The sequence below is a fragment of the Balaenoptera borealis genome, assembly GCF_965194805.1.
Source record: "Balaenoptera borealis genome assembly, chromosome: 13".
Classification (NCBI taxonomy): domain Eukaryota; kingdom Metazoa; phylum Chordata; class Mammalia; order Artiodactyla; family Balaenopteridae; genus Balaenoptera; species Balaenoptera borealis.
This window is the reverse complement of record NC_138870.1, coordinates 45,312,757-45,334,949: the sequence shown is the minus strand read 5'-3', so window position 1 is coordinate 45,334,949 and position 22,193 is coordinate 45,312,757. Positions and strand designations below refer to the sequence as shown.

At 41.6% G+C, this 22,193-nt stretch overlaps 1 protein-coding gene and 1 pseudogene across 9 annotated transcripts in view; one reads left to right on the top strand and one right to left on the bottom strand.

Moving 5' to 3' along the window:
* Positions 1-22,193, top strand: part of LOC309609685 (cyclic AMP-dependent transcription factor ATF-7) — a 121,740-nt gene that overhangs the window by 85,599 nt on the left and 13,948 nt on the right. For 7 of the 8 annotated variants that reach the window (XM_082351388.1, XM_082351392.1, XM_082351393.1 and 4 more), the window contains 6 exons: positions 9,020-9,116; positions 15,077-15,195; positions 18,288-18,428; positions 19,981-20,138; positions 21,167-21,266; positions 21,797-21,910. In XM_082351388.1, coding sequence (XP_082207514.1) covers positions 9,020-9,116; positions 15,077-15,195; positions 18,288-18,428; positions 19,981-20,138; positions 21,167-21,266; positions 21,797-21,910 — 729 coding nt within the window. The remainder of the gene's footprint in view (positions 1-9,019; positions 9,117-15,076; positions 15,196-18,287; positions 18,429-19,980; positions 20,139-21,166; positions 21,267-21,796; positions 21,911-22,193) is intronic. The other variant, XM_082351391.1, reaches the window with a different exon arrangement.
* Positions 67-15,069, bottom strand: LOC309609689 (potassium voltage-gated channel subfamily E member 3 pseudogene; annotated as a pseudogene). Its single transcript, XR_014249716.1, has 2 exons — positions 9,699-15,069; positions 67-7,125 (listed from the first exon to the last, which is right to left on the bottom strand). The product of XR_014249716.1 is annotated as a potassium voltage-gated channel subfamily E member 3 pseudogene (transcript).

The window sequence follows — 22,193 nt, the reverse complement described above, 5'->3', positions numbered from 1 at the left end:
CCTCGCACAGAAATGAAGACCCAACACAGCCAAAAATAAATAAATAAATAAATAAATTTATTTAAAAAAAAAAAAAATCATTTACAAAAAATACAAGAGGACCAGAAAACTAATAGATTTTACATTCCTTAAAAATCTCCTTTCAAAATGATTTCAGCCCCCTCACCCTCCAAGTCAAGAAATTCTTCCCGATGATTTAAATCCCCTTTGCTGCCATTTTGACCTTTTCCTGTTGTCTTAATTTTTGAAATTGTATTTGTTTCTTATTCTAAGCTCCTCCCATTAGGGTATTCTTGGTCCTCACTGGGCCCAGCCTTTAGTTCCATAGGAAAGAGCTGGTGTTTACAATATCAACTCTCCTTTTGAATGTTGATGATGAAAATACTCCTACCATTGTACACATGGATAAGAGTTTTATAAGTTGGGGATGCTTTGTAGCCCTTTAATGAGGTATGCTAGTTGGCATTTATTCAACAAATATTTATTAAGCATCCACTATATGCAGGTACTGTTCTAAGTGCTTGGAATACTTCCACGAGCAAACAAACGAGGATTCTTGCCCTTGAGGGGCATATATTCTATCAGATGGCTTCTCTGCTAGACCAACTATCAAATAATGTCTCTCCTCTCAAAATTCCTTTTTTTACAATGGACTAATTTAGTCAGCTGCCAGAATCTTCTCTTTAAGACACTCAAACAGCCTTCCCCAAGCAGAAAATTCCTCAATCCACAGACAAAGAAATTTACCTTAGGTACAGTTTGGTGGGTTTTTCCCTCTCCCTTTAGTTTATACTCCTTCATTCCCCTGACAACATTTTCTCTTAGAATATTTTGAGAAGAAGTTTCCTGTTCTTATTTTCCCTCTATAAATTACCTTGCTCACACATGCAGCCTATGAGCTGCTGCTGCTGTGGTTGTATTTATTTGTTGAACAATCCTGTACTTTGAAATGATTCATTCAAGAGCCATGAAGCATTCAAAGCAGGATGTGTGACTCATTTCGTAAACAGCAGCATCTTGAAGTAGAAAGCAGGAGCCTAAGATTGACTAAGGTACAAACGAAAGTTATGTTGGATTGAGGTGTGTGTATTTAGTCCCTTCCCTTCTCCCTTTCCCCACTTTCCCAAATATAAATGATGCATTGGGAATAGAAGCTCTGCAGTGAGGGTGAGAAGCCTTATTAAGACTGTTGCCGGTCTCCCAGTTTCTTCTTTCAGGATATGTGATCAGTTGAAGTGATTAAATAGTGTTCAAAAAAAGGTCAGCTATTCTTGCCACCCTACTCAGCACCAATATCACTATATTCTGTAGCTTTCTACCTATAGTTCTCAGTTTTCTCCTGCTTTTTCAAACTATTTTCTTTGATCAGAATATGCCCAAGTGTAGATACTGTAATAAAAGAAAGTTATTCTGTCCATGAAGTGCTGCCAAACCCGCAAACTTTGGAGAAGAGAGTAGTTAGGTTTCAGTGTAAGTGACTTTCAGACTATCATAAGTATAAACTCAATTCCCTGATAGTTTAGGCATTCAGGGCTCATTTCCTAATAACTAAAGAGTTCTGATTTGTCTCCTTCCCCCAGCCTACTCTTCTAAAACAAGGAAAGGGACGTGAGTTAATCATAGGTCAGGATATAAGAGCATTTTTAAATGTGAGACAAATCCACATGGAAACTGGAGGTGTGGTGGCCAAAAACAACATTTCAGGAATGAATTTGGCTAGGGGTTGAGTGCATACTGCACAGAAATTTCATTAGTCACAAAACTTTACCAAGGATTTACTTGAAACTACTACATTTCTGATGCCCATATATGCTTGTGCTTGGCTCAGAGTCAATAGACAAACATTTAGCTTTAGTTTGGCCTGAGCTCTCATTTGCCCTGAGCCTTCTCTTCAGTTCTGTTTAGTGTTGCTGTTTCAAAAAGCTTCTGGGAGACTAGTCTTAACGGGATTAGGAAAAGAACTCTAAGCACTGACTTATTTAGAATTATTCTGCAAAGAAAAACTAATTTTTACTACAATACCTGTCTGCCTTGAGATTTAAAAAGGGAAAGAGGAGAGAACTAGCTGAATACATGCTGTATGCCAGGTACTAAGTGTTTTATATAATTATTTCATTTAAAAGCTTAAGAAAAGTAGGGTATGAGGGGGCCTTCTGGGGTGCCCGAAATGTTTCATCTCTCGATCTGGGTTGTAATTACACCAGCATATACTTATATAAAAATTCATTGAGCTGTACACTTGAGATTTTTTACAGTTTGTATACATTATACATCAACTTTTAAAAAATTAAAATATTTAAGGCTTCAGGGACTTCCCTGGTGGTGCAGTGGTTAAGAATCCACCTGCCAGTGCAAGGGACACGGGTTCGAGCCCTGGTCCGGGAAGATCCCACATGCCGCAAAGCAACTAAGCCTGTGCACCACAGCTACTGAGCCTGCGCTCTAGAGCCCATGAGCCACAACTACTGAGCCCTCGTGCCACAACTACTGAAGCCCACATGCCTAGAGCCCGTGCTCCGCAACAAGAGAAGCCACCGCAGTGAGAAGCCCGCGCACTGCACGAAGAGTAGCCCCTGCTCGCCACAACTAGAGAAAGCCCGTGCACAGCAACGAAGACCCAATGCAGCCAAAAATAAATAAATTAAATAAATTTTAAAAAAAATTTAAGGCTTCATTCATTGACATGTATTCCTGATTTCCAGTTCACACCATGCTTGTTCTTCAAGCCATTCCTAACTTTTTACTTAGCTCTGCTTATTTTGTCAGTTTGCTAGTAGGTAGGATTCCAGTTTCTTTTCTTTTTTTTTTTTTAATTAATTATTATTATTTTAATTATTTATTTATTTATTTATGGCTGCATTGGGTCTTCGTTGCTGCACGTGGGCTTTCTCTAGTTGCGGCGAGCGGGGGCTACTCTTTGTTGTGGTGCACGGGCTTCTCATTGCGGTGGCTTCTCGTTGCGGAGCATGGGCTCTAGGTGCACGGGCTTCAGTAGTTGTGGCACACGGGCTCAATAGTTGTGGCACACGGGCTTAGTTGCTCAGCGGCATGTGGGATCTTCCCAGACCAGGGCTCGAACCCGCGTCCCCTTCATTGGCAAGCAGATTCTTAACCACTGCGCCACCAGAGAAGTCCCTATTATTATTATTTTTTCGCTGCGTTGGGTCTTCATTGCTGCGTGCAGGCTTTTCTCTCTGGTTGTGGCGAGCGGGGGCTACTCTTCATTGCGGTATGTGTGCTTCTCATTGCGGTGGCTTCTCTTGTTGTGGAGCACGGGCTCTAGGCACGTGGACTTCCGTAGTTGTGGTGCACCGGCTCAGTAGTTGCGGCTTGCGGGCTCTAGAGCACAGTCTCAGTAGTTGTGGCACATAGGCTTAGTTGCTCCGCGGCATGTGGGATCTTCCCGGACCAAGGATCGAACATGTGTCCCCTGCATTGGCAGGCGGACTCTTAACCACTGCACCACCAGGGAAGTCCCAGGGTTCCAGTTGCTCGTCACAAAAGGATGGGTGAGAATGAAACTTCCTAGAAATGGAAACTTTTTATCAAAACTGTACTTTCACTGCCCATTCTAATACTAATACCACTTTTCAGATTGACTTTCTCATAGTCCTGATATTCCATTTTATGCTTCTTAACATTTCTTAAACTAAGAAAATTTTCTTTCTTGATTTTTTTTTCCTCCATTGGGGAGTAAAAATCAGAAGTAGCCAAAATTGTTTTGATTTGCTTTTTCTGTGTTATCTCCTTGCTACTAACAAGGCAGTGCATGAGAATTCCATTTAGTCTTTTCTCCTAATGACAGTACCTTTTGTCTCCATCTTCCTAATTTCCCTGTCTTAAGTATTTGCAGATCAGTAGAGTACATCAGCCATTTTATGAAATGAGGTTGGGAGTTTTCTGCCTGTGTTTTTTTCCTTCCAAGTTTCAGATCCAAAAACATGTGTTGGCAGTTTGGCAAGGGAATCTAAAAAACAGCCCTTTTTTTGGTTTGTTTGTTTCTTTCTTTCCCTGTTATCTTGTAGCAGGGTTTCTCAGCAGAGACACAAATGACATTTTGGGTCAGATAATTTTTTGTTTTGGGGAGCTGGCCAGTGCATTATAGGATATATATCAGCATCCCAGGCCCCAACCCTCTAGAGTTCAGTAACATCCCCCAGGTTGTGACAAGCAAATATTTCTCCAAACATTGCCAAATGTCGGGGAAAGAGTTGCCCCTTGTTGAGAACCACTGCCATATAGTATAAACTGTATTTAGAAGAAATGTGTTTGTGGGGGAAAAATCAAGTTTGGGCAATTCCCTGTCGGTCCAGTGGTTAGGACTCCGCACTTTCACGGCTGAGGGCCTGGGATCAATCCCTGGTCGGGGAACTAAGATCCCACAAGCTGCGTGGCACGGCCAAAAAAATAAATTAAAAAAAAAAAAAAAAAAAGAATCAAGTTTGGCACATGATTAAAATTCCCATTAGATCTTTGAGCATGTTATCTAGGTCGGAGCTGTCCAAAAGAAATATATTGCAAATCACAAAATGCAAGCTACATATCTAATTTTAAATTTTCTAGTAGCAATATTAAAAATCAAAAATAAACAAGTGACATTAATTTTAATAATATATTTTATTTAACCCAGTGTATTCAAAATATTATCATTTCAACATATAATCAAAATAAAATTAATGAGATATTTTACATTCTCTTTTTCTTTTTTTGTACTAAGTCCTTGACTTAGTACAGTACATCTCAATTTAGACTAGCCACATTTCAAGTGCTCAGTAGCCACATGCGGCTAGTGGCTACCGTATTGGATAGGGCAAATCTAAATCATCTTGGTCTATAGATAGGGTGCAAATTAGCACATAATACTTTCCCTCTCCCATTTATGCCAAGAAGCTGCCCTGATTCACTTACTTGAGCAAATAAGACTCTAAACTTTATTGTGTTGCTATTCAAATCTTCTCCCAAGGCATAAAAAATGCCTTCCTGATCCACCGTAACTCAAATTCTTTAGCCCCCATTTTGAATAATATCAGACCTCAGTTTTCTTGGAGATGGTGAATATCTACACATTTATTGATAATTATCATTATTTACCCTACAATGTTCCCTAAATTGAGGGAATGTTCCCTAAATTGAGTGGCTGTTTGCCGAAACCTTAGTCATAGGTAAGAGCAAAAAACAAAGGAAGACCCACTAAGGGTATTAACAAATGGGAGAGCTAGATTTTTAAATGGGCAATAATTCAAAAAGGAAATCCTTTTGGGAGCCCCTAATCTATTTTTTTAATAAGGTCAAATTTTTATCACTTAATAATTTTAGATGTTTTAATTGAGAAATTGCTTTTAGAGGGATGGTTTCCTAAGCATGTGGTTCAAGACTGATCTAGAGAATTCTTGAGTTAACTCTTAATAAACGAGAGAGAATATAAGGAACAATGAAAATCATAGCCAGAGTGACGTTCACTTTGATTTAAAAAAAAAAAAAAACTTAAGTAAACTTTTATTCTCTCCCTCCTACTCTGGCCATACAAGAATTGTGTTAGAAATAGCAGGGAGCGGTGACCGGAGCCGAGACCAGACCAGTGCCCTGCTTCTTAAAATTCTGCCCTTTTGGCTCATCCTCTGAAGCATACTACCTGATTTAGTCAGGAGGGATTCTTAACTTTTGTGGTGTCATAACCCCCAATGGCAGTTTGGTGAAGCCTATGAACCCCTTCCCAGAATAATATTTTTAAATCAGTAAAATAGAAGACATAGGGGGCTTCCCTGGTGGCGCAGTGGTTGAGAATCTGCCTGCCAATGCAGGGGACACAGGTTCGAGCCCTGGTCTAGGAAGATCCCACATGCCGCGGAGCAACTAAACCCGTGCGCCACGACTACTGAGCCTGCGCGTGTGGAGCCTGTGCTCCGCAACAAGAGAGGCCGCGACAGTGAGAGGCCCGCACACCGCGTAGAAGAGTGGCCCCCGCTCGCCGCAACTAGAGAAAGCCCTCGCACAGAAACGAAGACCCAACACAGCCAAAAATAAATAAATAAATTTATAAAAGGCAAAGTTGGTTCATCTAAAAAAAAAAAAAAAGACACAGGATTACAAAGGAAGCAATTATTTTGATATATAGTTATTTAAAATGTTTTTAAAATATTTGATAATGTAACATGTGCTTTTTTAAGCATAATGCTGTCTATAAGTTCTAGTGGTAGGTCTAGTGACTATCATAATTTTGAAGTAGTGATGAGTATAAAGGCTATTTTGAGATATCTATAATAACTGTAATGTGATATGAAAATATGTGCAATTTCTATTATGAATTAGGAATGCTAAATTTCAGTTAGAGTTTAGTGAAAATAAAGACGTGATTTTTTTTTCTACCCACGTTCACAGTTATCAAAACCCTCTGAGATGCTGATGGGTGGGAGATCCCTTCAGCCACCTTCAGTCCTCTTCATATCCCAGCTTTTGATTTGGAAAAAATAAAGAGCTCAAAGGGGAATAGGGTGGTGTGGAAGGGAGTGGGGGGGTGTGCAGCAGAGAGGAACAAGAACTAGAGGATAAACGACTGTGCAGAGAAGTTGTAACAAGAAGCAGAGTTGCCTTTTAAAATATTAAACAATCCTAACCAGAGCAAAACCTGGAGGTTTAAAATCTTTCTCCAAGGGACTTCCTTGGTGGCGCAGTGGTTAAGTATCCACCTGCCAATGCAGGGGACACGGGTTCGAGCCCTGGTCAGGGAAGATCCCACATGCCCACGGAGCAACTAAGCCCGTGCGCCACAACTACTGAGCCGGCATGCCACAACTACTGAAGCCCATGCGCCTAGAGCCCATGCTCCACAACAAGAGAAGCCACTGCAATGAGAAGCCCACGCACCGCAACAGAGTAGCCCCCACTCGCGCAACTAGAGAGAAAGCCCACGTGCAGCAACAAAGACCCAACGCAGCCAACAAACATGAATAAATAAATAAAATAAAATAAATTCTAAAATAAAATAAAATCTTCCTCCAAGCAGTTTTGGGTAAGCTATATTTCCAATAGTAGAAAAGGACTTTTTTGCTTGAAAGTCATTCTTCTGTATTCTGGAACATTGTGCCAATTTTTTAAAGCTACCTACAGGAAATTTCCTTGAAGTACCTATAAACGTATTTTTGAAAAAAGATTGTTATTACCATTACATTTGGAAAACGTATACCCGTCTAATCCACTACTCTTCCTATCCTTGTAAAATGATGGTTTTTCCTCCTTTTTAGACTAGTTCTGCTCATTTCCTTTTACCGACTACCCAGCAATCCCAGACCCTCCACGGTGACTTGTTTAACCTAGAAATATACCCATGGTTAACAGACTGTTCCCCGCCTTTCCCACCCCCACCCTTCTTTCCTTAGGAAAAATCTGTGACTGAAAAAGTTGATATCTACGGTTCACCAACGATAGAGAAAACTAAAGTTCTTGGCTAAATATCCCCACACTTTATCCGGTTTTGTCCTAGATCCATTGGAAACCACTAAGGCAGTGTTCTTTTGACTGTTTTACTTCTTGATTCTTCATATTTTAACTGAAATTTTCCTTCACCCTTCAGGCCTATAGGCCTAGCCTGGAAGGATTTTAAGTCTTAAGCTGGCTTTAGTTATGATAGGACTCAGAGCAAATTTGGGAAAAGCTACTTTTAGATAAAATAAAGGAATTTAAACAGTTCAGTGTTGCTTTCTTGACTTGATAGGTGCTAGGATGGGGCCAACTCCTGTCTGGTTTGCAGTCAGGAAGAGCTGTGGATAGAGGGCTAAAGGTATAGTTTTGGTGGGAAGTATGTATCTATCTAATGAGGAAAGTGTGAAAAGAGGACTAACCAATCATTATTTTTAGAAACAAAAAGACAAATAGCACCATGTTTCGGAGCCTGGCTGGTGAAAGAGCTGTGGAAAACTGCAGCATCCAAGCTGTTACTGTGTTGCAGGCATGTTTTAATGAAGGAACTAGCCAGCCAGCCTCAAAGGGAATTTTGAGTGTATCATTCTTCTGAATTACTGCTGTTCATCTGTTCCCTTCATCTCCCCCTTCTGAAGAAGGGGTGGGAGCATAAATTATTGTCCAGTAACCCTGTCTTACTTAGTCATAAACTGAGGCCGACCTAGCCTCACATTTTCATTGTCCTTTCACCCAAACCCCTAAATAAATAAAATCTCTATACCATCTCCTTTTTCCCTTCCCTCATCCTGGCCACAGGCTTCTCCCTACCCTAACAAAAATTTTTTGCTTGCATTTTTATTCTACCATTATATAGCCAACAACATTGCACTGGCCCCTTTATGGCTGATGGAGCCCAGGCGGGCTGCCCGATGAAGGGAGACACCATTTGGCCAATGGGGCTGGTGTGTGCCATTACTGCTGGCCGTTGGGCCTCTGTCCTCTACAGCTCCATCCTGGCTCATTAAAACCCTGAGCCAAAGATCTGGGCAGACGCCTGCTGCAGCAGTGTGGGGGCCAGGAAGTTAAATGGTTCTCCTAATCCTGCATAATTTATCTCCCTGTTAGCCCCCTCATAAACAGTCCAATTCAGCCCCACTGTGGAGAGCTTCATTCTGAATTTCCTATTTTTGTGATGACCAACTAGTACCCAGCCTTTCCCTTCTCCTTTCTTTATTATTTTTACTAAAAATTATTTTCCCCTTGTTTGCTACGAGTTTGCCTTAATGTTTTTTTCATTTGGAACCTCCTTCCTGGATCCCACTTCACCAACAATCTGTCCATTTCTCTAGTTTGGACCTGATATTACAGAGCAGTTGGTGCTACGGTCTTCCCCTTACCCTCTCCTCCAAGATTTCTAGTGCTTCGTTTTCTCCTTCCCTATTTTCTCTTTTTTAATCCATCTCCTCCTTTTCCATCATTTCCATTTTTTCCTCCTTTTCTATTCCTTCTCCAGTCCCTCTTTCCAGGGACCAACCTTGTTGCAGGATGTTTGGTAGGACACTTTAAAAAGGCACTGAATGGCTTATTTTTTTTTCACATCTCTGTTTCTGTTTCGTTTCAGAGATTTACAAACGAGGACCACCTGGCAGTTCATAAACACAAGCATGAGATGACATTGAAATTTGGCCCAGCCCGAACTGACTCAGTCATCATTGCAGGTATTTGCTGCCCCAGAAGCCATGTGCCTTGATATCACCAGACAGTTAAGATTAATACCAGGGACCAGATGTACTGGGAGCTGTACTCCCCTTCTCCCATTAAGAGCCCTTATGTGATCTGCATTTAATCAGGAAAAAGGAACACTAAAAGCTCCCAAGTTTCTATTGTGTCCTCCACTCTCAGTTTTTAATACGATTGGGTTCTGTGGTTTCTGAGGTGGGTGTGTTGAGGTTTTGTCTTAGCTTTCTTTCAGTCTATTCCCTCCTTGCCTTCTTTTTATTAGGACTTTGGAAAATTTACAGACAAAAGACGCCTTTGACATTTCTCCCTACCCACAGTGAAGGGGTGAACAAAAGAAAGCAGGAGAGCCGACCTAGCCTGGCTACTTCTCTTCCACTGGGTGTCAGTGTCGTCTTCCCCCCACCCCCAGTAGGCGGATTGTCAGTTTGTAAATTCAGCTTCCCTTTATGAACCCAGACACCATTGAGGACAAACAAGACACTTAGTCAGTGGGACTTTTCTAGGCCAATTTGGGTGACCTGGAACCTCTCACTGGTTTTTTTGGATATTGTTTTGCTTACCTATGCCATTCTCAAGGGAGCATTCTCAGCAACTCCTCTCAAACCGTGCAGCAGTTCTGTTGTGCCATTTTCACCTAGACAAACAGACAAACCAAAATGGGCTTTTTCTTTTGATACCATGAGGGGTTCTGATTTAGCCTGAGTTAAAGCAAGCTTACCCCAATGTTTAACCAGTGGGGGATTTAGTTGGTGATTATTGTATTATATCAGTTAATAACTCAGGTAAGGCACAATTTCTCTAAGTACTACTAGCCAAAATGCTGCCTGAGACACAGAGAAGGAAAGAGAGAACCTCCTACCATACTTCTGTACATGAAGAAAGGGGCTTGCACAACAGATCTCCTGTTCCTTATTAATTCAGCAAGTATTTGTTGAGTATCTACTGTTTGCACCAGGCACTTTGCTGGAGCTTGTGGATTGTAATTCCTGGAAAAAGACTCGAGTTGGGGACATTGTCATTGATGATCCTTAAGAAAGCCTGGGGGAGGTCCTCGGAAAGAGTGGAGAGGGCGTAAACATATATGTAGGCAACATATACTTAAGTTTATTGTCAGGGCATGTATATATGAAAAAAATTTTTAGTATTTGCAGTCAAGTATAAGTGAATAATACAAACAATATCGATACTAAGAGAATTATTATTAAGTGAAGTTGATTGGAGAAGTTTATGAAAGAGTTAAATTTGGGTCAAGGTTATCAAGTTGGAGAGGTTATTCCAAATGCATGGAAAGGCCTATGCCGCCCTCCAGCAGTGGGGAGAGAAACTGATACAGGACAATCCCAAGGAGATAAAATGTTCTCCTGTTACTCTTCACGTTCTGTTTCGGAGTGTTCGCCCCATTGCACACTTCAGCTATCCTATCTAGTCTGGTGATTCTCATATCTCTAAATTAAGACCTGGTTATCTCACATGTATTTCAATGCCTTACTGAACACTTGCTTGGCTGTCTTTCTGTCATTCAAATCTTCATGTCAATGACTGTCAATTAGGGAACTCCTTGTCCCCTAAACCAGCGGTCCCCAACCTTTTTGGCACCAGGAACCGGTTTCATGGAAGACAATTTTTCCTCGGACCGCGGGCAGGGTGGGAGTGGGGCGGTAGGGGGAGGGTTCAGGTGGTAATGGGAGCGATGGTGAGCAGCAGATGAAGCTTTGTTCGCTCACCTGCCACTCACCTCCTGCTGCGGCCCAGCTCCTAACAGGCTTCGAACCGGTAACGGCCCACAGGTTGGGGACCCCTGCCCTAAACCAATTCCTCTCCTTTGTTATTCACTGATATCAGTATTATCAAAATCTTGAGTTGTTTTATTCTTTCTTCAAATTCTGACTGTTCTGTTCTTTTCTGTTCTTCCTGCCATCCACTGTCACTGTGCTTGAACTCCTCCATAGTCTCCTAGCTGGCCTCCTTGACTCGTCTCTCATTCTAATCCACCTTTCATTCTATCGAAAAGCCAGACTTCCTGAAATTCTTCTCTGCTCAAAATCTGTCATTATCTTCCTGTTTTCTCTTACTTTAAGGCTATTTACATTTGGGTTTTCAGGCTTTCTATAACCTAGCCCCATGGTGTCCACCCAACTTTATTTTATTTTATTTTATTTATTTATTTTTAAGTGTCTAGCCAGTTTATACACCACACTGGTAGTAGAATCAGGGCTGGTTCTCTTTCCACTCAATCAGGTACCTGCCTCTTTTAATATGATAATCTTCTAGGTGTGATAATAATCTTCTAGAAGTAGATTTTAACTTGATATCAGAAAATTTCTCACAGAATTCATTCAAAATGTTAGAGGCTGCCTTAGAGGTAGTGAAGTCCCCAGGACTGGAGATGGGGCTGGGAAGGGCACTGGGACATAGCTGGAGGGGCACAGGGACCATGGAGCTAATGAGGCTTAACAGTCAGGGCCCTGTACTCAAATGCTTCCTTCTTAAGATCTTAGGAGGGGCCCTAACAATGTATTAACATGGTGAAATGTTTTTGTAATACTTGCAAAAATAAGATATTTTAAAATTCTTTTTTTTAAGGAGGGCCCCCCAGAATTATATAAGTTTCAGGCCTAGATCCACTCCTAGGTAGCACAGAGTTTTGCAAAGCACTAGCCAAGGAGACCAGAGAACCTGGGTTCCAGTCATGGCACTGCTTTGGCCCAAATGGGCAGAATGGCACTTGCTCTGCTTCCCTCACAGGGGGTAAAATCACAAATGTTAAATGGGCTGAAAAACATAAAATGTGAAAAAATATAAATAAGTAACATAACTTAGATTTCCTGTCTGTGTTATGGGATAATCATTGCTGCTTCTCAGGTCATTGAAGGTAACACATCAAAAAATGTGTCCTCAGGGCATTTTCCTGTCTCATTTCCCTCTGCTACAACTTCCTCTAACCCCTAGCCCCCAACACTCCGGCCACTAGAACACTCATTTGTCATCATCTGTTGCCACTTTTATATATATATATATATATATATATTTTTTTTTTTTTTTTTTTCTGGCCACACTGCACAGCTTGTGGGATTTCAGTTCCCCGACCAGGGATTGAACCCAGGCCCTTGGCAGTGAGAACGCAGAGTCCTAACCACTGGACCGCCAGGGAGTTCCTGCCACTTTTATATATTTGTTCAGAGGGCTCCCACTGTCTGTAGTCTATCTTTGCTGGAAAAAGTCCTTATCCACAAGGCCTAGGTCTGCCAGATCCTCTACTCCTACCCCAATAATGACCTCCCTTAGCACTGTTTCTTGTTGATCTTACAAGACTAGGATTCTGACGCCTGATGTAACACATAGCTGAGTTCTGGGGGCCCCACAAGATAATCCTCAGTAATCTTTATCTTCTGCCATCCCCGGGCTCTTAGCATCAGAGCATAGACACCTGGTTCTTGATGTATACATGATAGGGGTCACTGCGCTTATCCACTTTGCAGGAGCGGGTGTATCCGAGGATGAGGCTGCCCACGGTGGCAGCAAATAGGAACGTGACGAAGAGAATGTACATGTAGGAGTTGTCATCGCGGCCAGGTAGGCTGGCCCGCCTCTCCTCAGTCAGGTTGTCTGACCCTGGCCGGCAGAGCAAGTTGCTGTGAAGAGTGGCATTTAGAGCCTTCAACACAGTGTGCAGGCTCTCATACCAGGTCTCAGTCCCATTGGTGGCCTTCATAGCAACAGGGATTCAGGTGGGGGAAGAATCGGAGGATGCTCTCCTTCAGAAGCCTTCCTTGTTTCTCGTCCTCTCTGATCAGCCCTGTAATCTCTCTCCATTTAGGGGTACCATTCTGTAGTCCTGCCGGGGGGCAAGGCTCCCGGGGGCGCCGTCTGTTCATTGGACACCTCGCCCTGGGCTCGCGGGTGCCCCACACTGCACCCCAAGGCACTCTGCCAGCCCCTCTGCTCGGAGCCTGCGCTCAGCACCGCCTGCACCCCCTCCACTGTGCGCCCCACCCAACTTTAGATGCAACTTACATCCCTAACATGGGATGTAAGTTGAGTTGACCTAGACATGCCTTTTTCTCCTCATCTATATATTGGTGCCCATACCCTGCCTCTCTCTGTGCCTTCACCTGACTTACTCCTCTTATCTTCCTAATCTCCTCTCTTCTCTACCATCTGAAGCCATTCTTTAAAGGCCCAGCTCAAGTCCCGCTTCTTGAAACCTTTCCTAACTGCTGTCATTAATTTGTCTTTATTTAGTTTCTATAACAATTTTATTCTCTACTGTACGTGGCACCTATTTTTTGTATACTATGATACTATATATATAAATTGATTTCCTCAACTAAAAAACATACTCTTAGTTCTCTATGGCAAGAACCATGTCTTATATTTGGCCCAGGCTCCTATACTCCTATCTCTCCCCCTCCCCCAAATATACACACCAGTGTATGCATATAGCACCAAAACACAGAATGTATTCAGTAAATACCTGTTGATTTCTTTGGAATCATCAGAGCAGGCTAAGGGTTTTCTTATACATGTTCTGGCTGTTTGGCTGTTTGTTCATGAATGGGAAAAGTTTATATGAGCCTCAGACGAGAGATCCAAAAGACCCTCTTCTGCCATAGCCATGCCCTTAGCTGCCCTGTCCTCTTCCACTTGAGTCGTGACTTTTTTATGTGCCCTTACTGAAGTACTCTCTAAGCATAAGGGAATATTACCTCCACTCACCCAGAGATGGAGGGAAAGTGGCTTTATCGTTGGCCAACCAAAGCTGCCAGAGAACCTTTTAAAACTATTTTGGGAGGTAGTGGTAATTTTTCCAAACACTCTGATTCAGAAGAGGTTTTGTTTAAATAAAAAATAAATTATGTTGTTTCCATGGAAAATCCCACTGGACTATTCCCAGTTGATCATGCTAGAAGGAACAATTTTAGCCCCAGGTCTCACTCCTTAAAATATCATTTCAACATTGTTCTATCCCTATCATTCAGTTTAGTGGTTTCGAGTATGAGATGAATCCCTGAGGTGATTAGTATGTCAAGGAAAACTGTCATAATAGAGTTAGGACCAGGGAACAAGATTCAACTGACCTAAGAGAGAAAAACTAGAAAAACTGGGTGGGGAGAGAGAAGCTCAAATCTAAAATTCAGGTCGCTTAAAAAGTTCCCATGGCTTACCAAGAGACTTCATCTTCCCAAGGGCAGAGGCACTGTGCTGAGGAAAGATTTGTGCAGCCTCTGAGAGGATATTTTGGCTGGCAAATCTAAATCCAAATATCCTGGTTTCTCGAATTTGCTCTCAGGCCCAGGTCTCTCTGAAATGAGCTCTATTGTTTGCAGTTTCCTTTTCTAGCTCATGATCTTGCTGTCTTGTTCCCCAGACCCTAGATTTGCCTGGAATGCCTTCAGAAAGTAATAGACCCTTACCTCAGTGACAACTGAAAGACAAGGCACCATTTCTTACTTGGTAGCTTTAGCAAGTAGACTCAACCATCTGATCCTCAGTTTCTTCTCCTCGTCAGATTTTAACGTCCATCTGCGTATACCTACTCACTTCAGACCTAGCAGGGAGTAAGTGTAAAGAGAAAATGTCACTTAACTGTACTTGATTTTCCTATCTGGAGGTTTCACAGACTCCACCTGGGTGGGCGGTTTTGTTTTGTTTGGGGGTGAGGGAGCTGAAACCAGCCTCTGGGAGAAAGGTGGTACATAGATAGTCACACAAAAACATTGTTCTGACTTCCCTCTGCTGGCCTTGAGGCAACACAGCACAGACACCCTCTGGTGGTCTAACACCAGTCTTTACTTACTAGAGCTCCATTAAAGCAAATTTGCCTGAACACAGAGATTCTCTCCAAATAGAAGAATAAAAATGTGTTCTGTATGTGCTCTCAAGTTTTAATTTCAGGTCAAAACTAAAATAGAGGTTCCTTTTCTTTTCATGTCTACAGATCAGACTCCTACTCCGACTAGATTCCTGAAGAACTGTGAAGAGGTGGGGCTCTTCAATGAACTAGCTAGCTCCTTTGAACATGAATTCAAGAAAGCTGCAGATGAGGATGAAAAAAAGGCAAGAGACGGGACTTTTGCTGAAAAACTGGTAGTGTTCAGATCTAGGCAACTTTCATTGTGCCCTGGGATAATTAATAATTAAGCAAGTTAATAATTAATTAATTTGCTTAATTGGTTAAAGCACAAGATTATGGGCTTGGTTCTGTAGAACCAGATAGTACTCACAGATCCTCGTCAGCCATTCAGGTCTTTAGGTGGTCCAGATGATGGACCAGCACAAGTGTTGGATCTTCATCAAAAATCAGTCTTCTTGCCCTTCCAGTGGAGCATTGTTCAGTAATCTATTTTTTAATTATTTTTGTTCTGAATATGTTGAAGATGTTAAAAAAGATTATAAATTACTCAGATTTTGTTAGATAACATCTTTTTTGCTAAATCCCACTCTTTTCTGAGGTAATCAGACTTCTCACCTGGACTGTTTTACTCAATCAGCCAATCAATAAACATTTATTGAATTTCGACTCTTCTTTGTTTCAGTGTATATCACTCTTACCTTCAAGTAGCTCTCTAGTAATATTCAAGACATTAAGCTTAAGGAAGGATGTTCTTAAAGCCTTTCAAAGGATATCAACCAGGATGATGAAAGAACTAGAAATTAGGTCACTTTGGGAACATTTAAAGAAACTGAGGACATTTTGCTTGGAAAAGAAATTTTATTGGAACAAAATTGCAGTCTTCAAACATTGCTAGTTGAAGAGCTTTCATGTAAAAGAGGGGTTAAACTTAATATTCTCTGTGCCCCAGGGGTAGAAATAGGACCAGGATAGGAAGCTATCACAAAGTGTGTTCAATTATATGTAGGCCACTTAGTATAGATATTGTAGAGAGGATTAAAATATTGGAATCACTTCAGCTTCTGAGGTGCTGTGATTCTGATTTTCACCTTTATATTCAAGACCCCTAGAGAATCCTTTAGTGTGGAAGAGAGGAAATAGTTCAAGAAGCAGAGTCAAAGAAAAATAATTCCCATGGAATAAGGGGTTTTGGAAAAAAAGGAAATTGAGAAGGTCAAAGTTTACTTTAGAATTAGAATTCTGGGTTATTAGTCACTACGTAAAATCATGTCTGTGTTCCATAATAATTCAGAAAAATTCCAGTATCTCTGTCTCAAAACATATATACATTAACACATGTACCTCCCATAATTGCATGGTACAGTGAGGCATGGAATCCCATCAGAATATAGGAAAGCCAAGACATAAGAAAAAATTTCCAGGAGGAGCTCTTTCCCTCTTAAGAGGGAGATAGCAGGTAAATCAAGAGAGTTTGTGCATGATTTTTTCATCCATCTTAAATTATAAGAATGAAGTTTTCTTATCACTGGGGGTCTTTCCAAGTTCCATAGCTTTTCTGTGATCTTCATTTCGTGCTGTCTCCTGCAAACTAAAAGAAAGTGGGGAAACACAGTGGCATATATTTGTAGTTCTCCTTTCAAACAGCAGAACTAGCCACAGTCTGCTTGTCCTTCTTTTTCTTCAGAGACCCAGGTCCCTCATCAATCAGTTGCTTCAACCTATGTGGTATAATTTTATTTTACAGTTTCCTTATCTCATCCCCCCTGTCATTTCTCCCTCCCCGCAAACAAAGAAATCAGTCAAATTGTTTCCACCAGGGTGTGAAGGATTTTAAATCAAACTCATTATAGGTAAATTCAAGAAAATTAACCTCCTTTTAAGGTTCCAAGTCTTTTCCACTTCCATTTTAGCTCACTTGACACAGGAAGCCATTCATAGTTAGGCCTCTACTCATTGGGCATCTCTCAGTGTTTCTCCCTGCTGGGTCAGGGGTGGTCTTCACGTCTACTTGATGAGAAGCACAGGCTCAGTGGAAAATTGTCTCCAGGAGTGTTTAATGAGCCCCAAACTTTTATGAACCACAGCTTTTCTAGGAGATTCCTCTAGGAGATTTTAAACTTGTGATTGTATTTACTTAGAGGCCTCTCCTTCCTACCACCCTCTGACTTCAGGGATCTGAGAATTAGCCCAACTGGACCTGACATGTATGTAGAAAAAATGAGGGCAGAAATGCAACCATCTTTGCTGTTGCTCATCCTTATCATATTGGAGAGAAAGAACCGTTACCACTACATTACCATGTAGTAGACACTAGATTATCTTCAGTTTGCTCAAATACCAAGATTTCTAGTGATTAAGATAGCAAGGGATAAATTAAAGCTCCTCTTTCACCAAGAAGCCTAGGATATGGGAAGAATAGAACAAAGGACCCACTTTGTCATGAAACTGAACTGCAGTGCCAGCTCTCCTATTGTGGCGCAGTATCAGGGTCATCTCAGATGGTTTATTGTTCTCTTCAAAGCCATTTATGGCTCCACAGTTCTGTGAGTTGATTGCACCATGGCCAGAAAAGTACTCTTTCCCTTCTGGTTTTCTCCAGTCCTGCTCCTGGGACCAAGTTCTAATTTCTTTCACTGATCACATGATCAGCCTTTCCTTTCTTTGTTGCCCCAAACCCCCATCTTCCTAACTTCTAGCCTCTAGCACCAGATTTTGGGGTGAGAACACCATCAAGCATGGAGAGTTCCCCAGAAAAGATATTTCCTGTCTTGTTGACAGTACTTTAATAGCCAATTTGATTTGTTTTGCTTTTGGTGATTGGGTAACCTAGTCATTCTGATCGGCAGAAAAATTGTTCACAGCTCTCTAGTAGCCAGTGGAGCTGGTTGGGAATAGGAAGGCACTGGATTCAGGAACCGTACTTTCCTGAAAAATAATATAGTCATAGTATTTGCATGGATAAATGACATCTTTTTTAATTTTCTACTTTCAGGGCCTTTATAAGCATTTTAATTTTTTTTTTTTTCCCTTTCGGAATCTTTATTAAGTGTTTACCCATGGTGAGGCAGATATAACTTCATTTTATCGGAGGGAAACAGAAGCCCTGAGAAGTTAAAGGATTTGGCCAGAGTTGTACATAAAGCCTGGGCTCCACATTTCCTTGACTTTCAGTTTGGTGCTTTGACCAAGGACTGAACTTCTTAGAAGTATATTCCCTCATCTTTTAACTGGGAAGATATAGCTTTAACTTGAAGGGAATCCATGGAGTTGAACTATGCTCATTTCTCTCTTTTAACAGGCTGCTTCTGGGCCCCTTGACATGTCTCTGCCTTCTACACCAGACATCAAAATCAAAGAAGAAGAGCCAGTGGAGGTAGACTCATCCCCACCTGACAGTCCTGCCTCTAGCCCCTGCTCCCCACCACTCAAGGAGAAGGTAAAACTCTACCAAGAGTCATCTCAAATGTTAATTGATAGATGAAGTTTTGATGCGTTAGTTGTATAAATATTGTGTGATAAGGAGGATTGATTATATATAAATAAATATTGTTTAGAAGATTTATATAATTACACCTATTCTCTGACCTAGCAACTCCACTTCTAAGTCTGTATGGAAGAGAAATTAGTGCATATGTCCACCAAAAGAAGTATATAAGAAAGTTCACAGCAGTTGTATTCGTAATAGTCAAAAAACTGGAAGCAGTCCAAATGTCCATAACAAGACTTGTTACATATATAAAAAGTCATTTAGTTTTATTTTATCCTTTAGATTAACGTACTTTGTGTATGTTGTACTACTTCAATTGATAAGTGGAAAAGAAAAATCACATAATTCATAAATTGAACATTAAACAATTTAGAAAAAAAGTCTTCCCAGAGGGAAGTTTTCTAGTGATTCAAAGGGAGTATCTATCAGGATTCTGATTATTATTTTTTTTAAAGGAAACTTTTTGTGAAGTATTATTTTTTATAAATTTATTGAAATATGACACACATACAGAAAAGCACATAAATTGTAAGTATACAGCTTACTGAATTTTCACAAAGTTTACAGCTTATGTAACCAACACCTTGATAATTTCATCATAACCTCAGAAGCCCCATCAAACCTCCTTCCAGTCTCTGCTGTGCTACCAGTGGTTATTAACTTTAATATCCACTGTGGATAGAGCATCTGTACCTCGTCTTACCTCCCTCCAAAATTGGTTTGCTAACATCTCAAAACTACCCTCTCCATAAACATTACAACTGTACCCTCCCTCCTCTTTTCATCAGCAGCCAGGTCCTAGAGGCTGTTTAGAGATGTTTTCAGGGCCACTGTAGCCACTGGCAACGTAAGGTCCTTACAACTTAACAGTGGGAAGCAGTTTGTTTTATCACAATATGATCATTATTCAAACTTCCGTAGCCCTTTTTTTAAGAGGTCTATAGGAGACGTTGGGTTAAGACCAGTTGGGTTGCCTTATCACCAGTCTTATTCCTGTCTTTTCCCATTAGAGATCAGTGGACACTTGAGCATCAAGTTTAGAATGAGAGTATCTAGATCATGAAAAATTATAACACTCCTGGGACTTACCGGGCAAGTCCAGTGTTTAAGACTCCACGCTTCCACTGCAGATCCCTGGTTGGGGAACTAAGATCCCACATGCTGCACGGCATGGTCCCCTGCCAAAAAAAATTATAACACTCCTTAGAATTTATATGGTACTCTAGTGCTTCTACAGAAATTTCAAGTGATCTGCCAACTGTCATCTCACTCATATAGCCATCATCCCTGAAAGGGAGATAGCCAAAAGGTCTTAACTCAGCATTCCTACTGAATGAGTGAGTGAGGTATGGGTCCATGATCACGATGGAATCAGGTCATGATTTACATGAGTAGTCCAAGTGCTCTTTCCAATAAATTTATACTAGATTTTACCAGCTATGTATTTTCTTATAAGCAGTCCCTTAAAGCATTTTGTAATCTGTTGGTGTCTTCTCCCCAGGATGTTGCCCCAAAGCCTGTTGTGATCTCTACGCCCACACCTACCATTGTACGCCCTGGCTCCCTGCCTCTCCACTTGGGCTATGATCCACTTCACCCAACCCTTCCTTCCCCAACCTCCGTCATCACACAGGCTCCACCATCCAACAGGCAACTGGGGTGAGTAAAGAGAGCAGGGAGAAACAGTGAAGCCTGAATGTCATTCCTCTGTGTGAAATTATTTGATTAAATAGAGACTGTTTCTGAATACTCAAGGAAAACAAGTCACTGAGATTGTCTCTCAACATAAATTTTTCACCCCATAAACAGAATCTTCTTTACCTTTTTAGTAGACAAGCAAGAATTTATTTGGGGGTGTACTGCCTTAATTTGGAGGTTTAATACTTCTTCGATCTAAAAGAAGAATCCTTAGAACTTTAGGAAGTTCATTATAGTGGTGGAGGTCACACAGGGAAGTATATATTTAGTTCTTGGCCTCAATCATATGGATGTGGAGGCACTACTGAATGAGGCGCTGAAACCCATTAAGTCATCTTTTTTAAGTCTGGTTGTTCCCCTCAGTCCCAGTTAGAGTTCTTGGTCTTTGCTATTCCTACTTTTGTCTTCACTCCCAGCATGGCCCATACAGATTTCCTATTGGGATGACTTAAGATCCTGTCCCCAGGTACCCATGGGTTAAGAGGTTGTTGTCAGGCTTCAGCCTCTTAAAGTTTATTGTTCTCTAGACCCACTAAGAAAAATACAAAGGGATGGCTTCTCTCTTAGACAGAGTAGAGCAAAACGTGGAAAGGAACAGGAGGAACTTACTCAGATTTGGCTATCATATGACATAATTCAGCTTTGCAAAATGGCAGCTTTGGTCGAAGTATTCCTTGCCTAAGGCAAGACAGAATTTATACATGCCAGTGGTAGGGATGTTTATTTAATTGTTCTAAACTCTTAATAGGATTAGCTTCCCACCCACTTGAATTCAGTGGTGCATTTAATTTGCAAGGTGTAAAGATCTTGCTATTTCTCTCCATCTATAAGGTAAGGTAAGTAGCATTCCCTGCTTTATCCACCTTCATGAGGGTGCCAAGATTTTACAACGCTACTAGAAAAGACTGGGAAATCTGCTGTAATTATAGGATGAGGATCATTGGCAAAAGGGTCTGTATTATGAGCATTTCACTTCATATTTCCTCTAGGTCTCCCACTGGCTCCCTCCCTCTCGTCATGCATCTTGCTAATGGACAGACCATGCCTGTGCTGCCAGGGCCTCCGGTACAGATGCCTTCTGTTATATCGGTGAGCTCTGAAGTTGGGGCAGCCAACCCTACCAAGACACTAACCCCTCCCTTCCACCTGAATGCTCATAAACACACATGAGCCCCAGGGAAACGTGGGCTCTGGTCTGTAGTAGTTGAACATGGCAGCCTGCCATACTCTTCACTAACCTCTGCCAATCCAGCACTATGGAACAGTAAACAAAGGCTCATCTGGACAGTTGGCTCCTGGTCTAAGAATTGATTTTGCCAGCCTGCTGATTGGTTGATTTCACTTGGTACTAAGTACCTCACAAATTGCCCACCACTTTCCTCAAGATACAGCCTCAGCCTTTCCCATAGAAATTGTCATAGCACTGAAGGATTAGATCCCCTATCCTGTGGTGCTCCATGGGGGATGGTATTTCCCAGGCTGTTTCTGCATGCCCTATGGGCAGGTTGCATAGAACAGGCCCTAATGTGCCAATCTCAAAAGCACTTCATTTGGGGAAGCTGTTGCCCCACTAATAGCATTATGTTCCCTTCTGGTTTTTCTTCCTTCTCTTGATCCAGCTGGCCAGACCTGTGTCTATGGTGCCCAACATTCCTGGTATCCCTGGCCCACCAGTTAACAGCAGTGGTTCCATTTCTCCCTCTGGCCACCCTATGCCATCAGAAGCCAAGATGGTGAGTACATCCCAGCCTGGGGCAATGCTGGCCCTTCTGAAAGAAGTGGTATCTTCTGGGGCTTGCAGAGCTAAAGACCCACCCAGTTGTGGCGTCTGGAGAAGAAAAGACCCTGATTCATGACTCCTATCTCTTCTCTTCCACCTTTAGAGCCTGGTACATAGACCATGGCAGTGAAAAGAAGCAGCACAGATTGCTTGGAGTGGAACTCTTGCTGTTTCAGTTCCAGGGTGACAGATGGAGGGGTGGATGAGTGGGCAGGAGAGCTGGCCAGGAGGTGAAT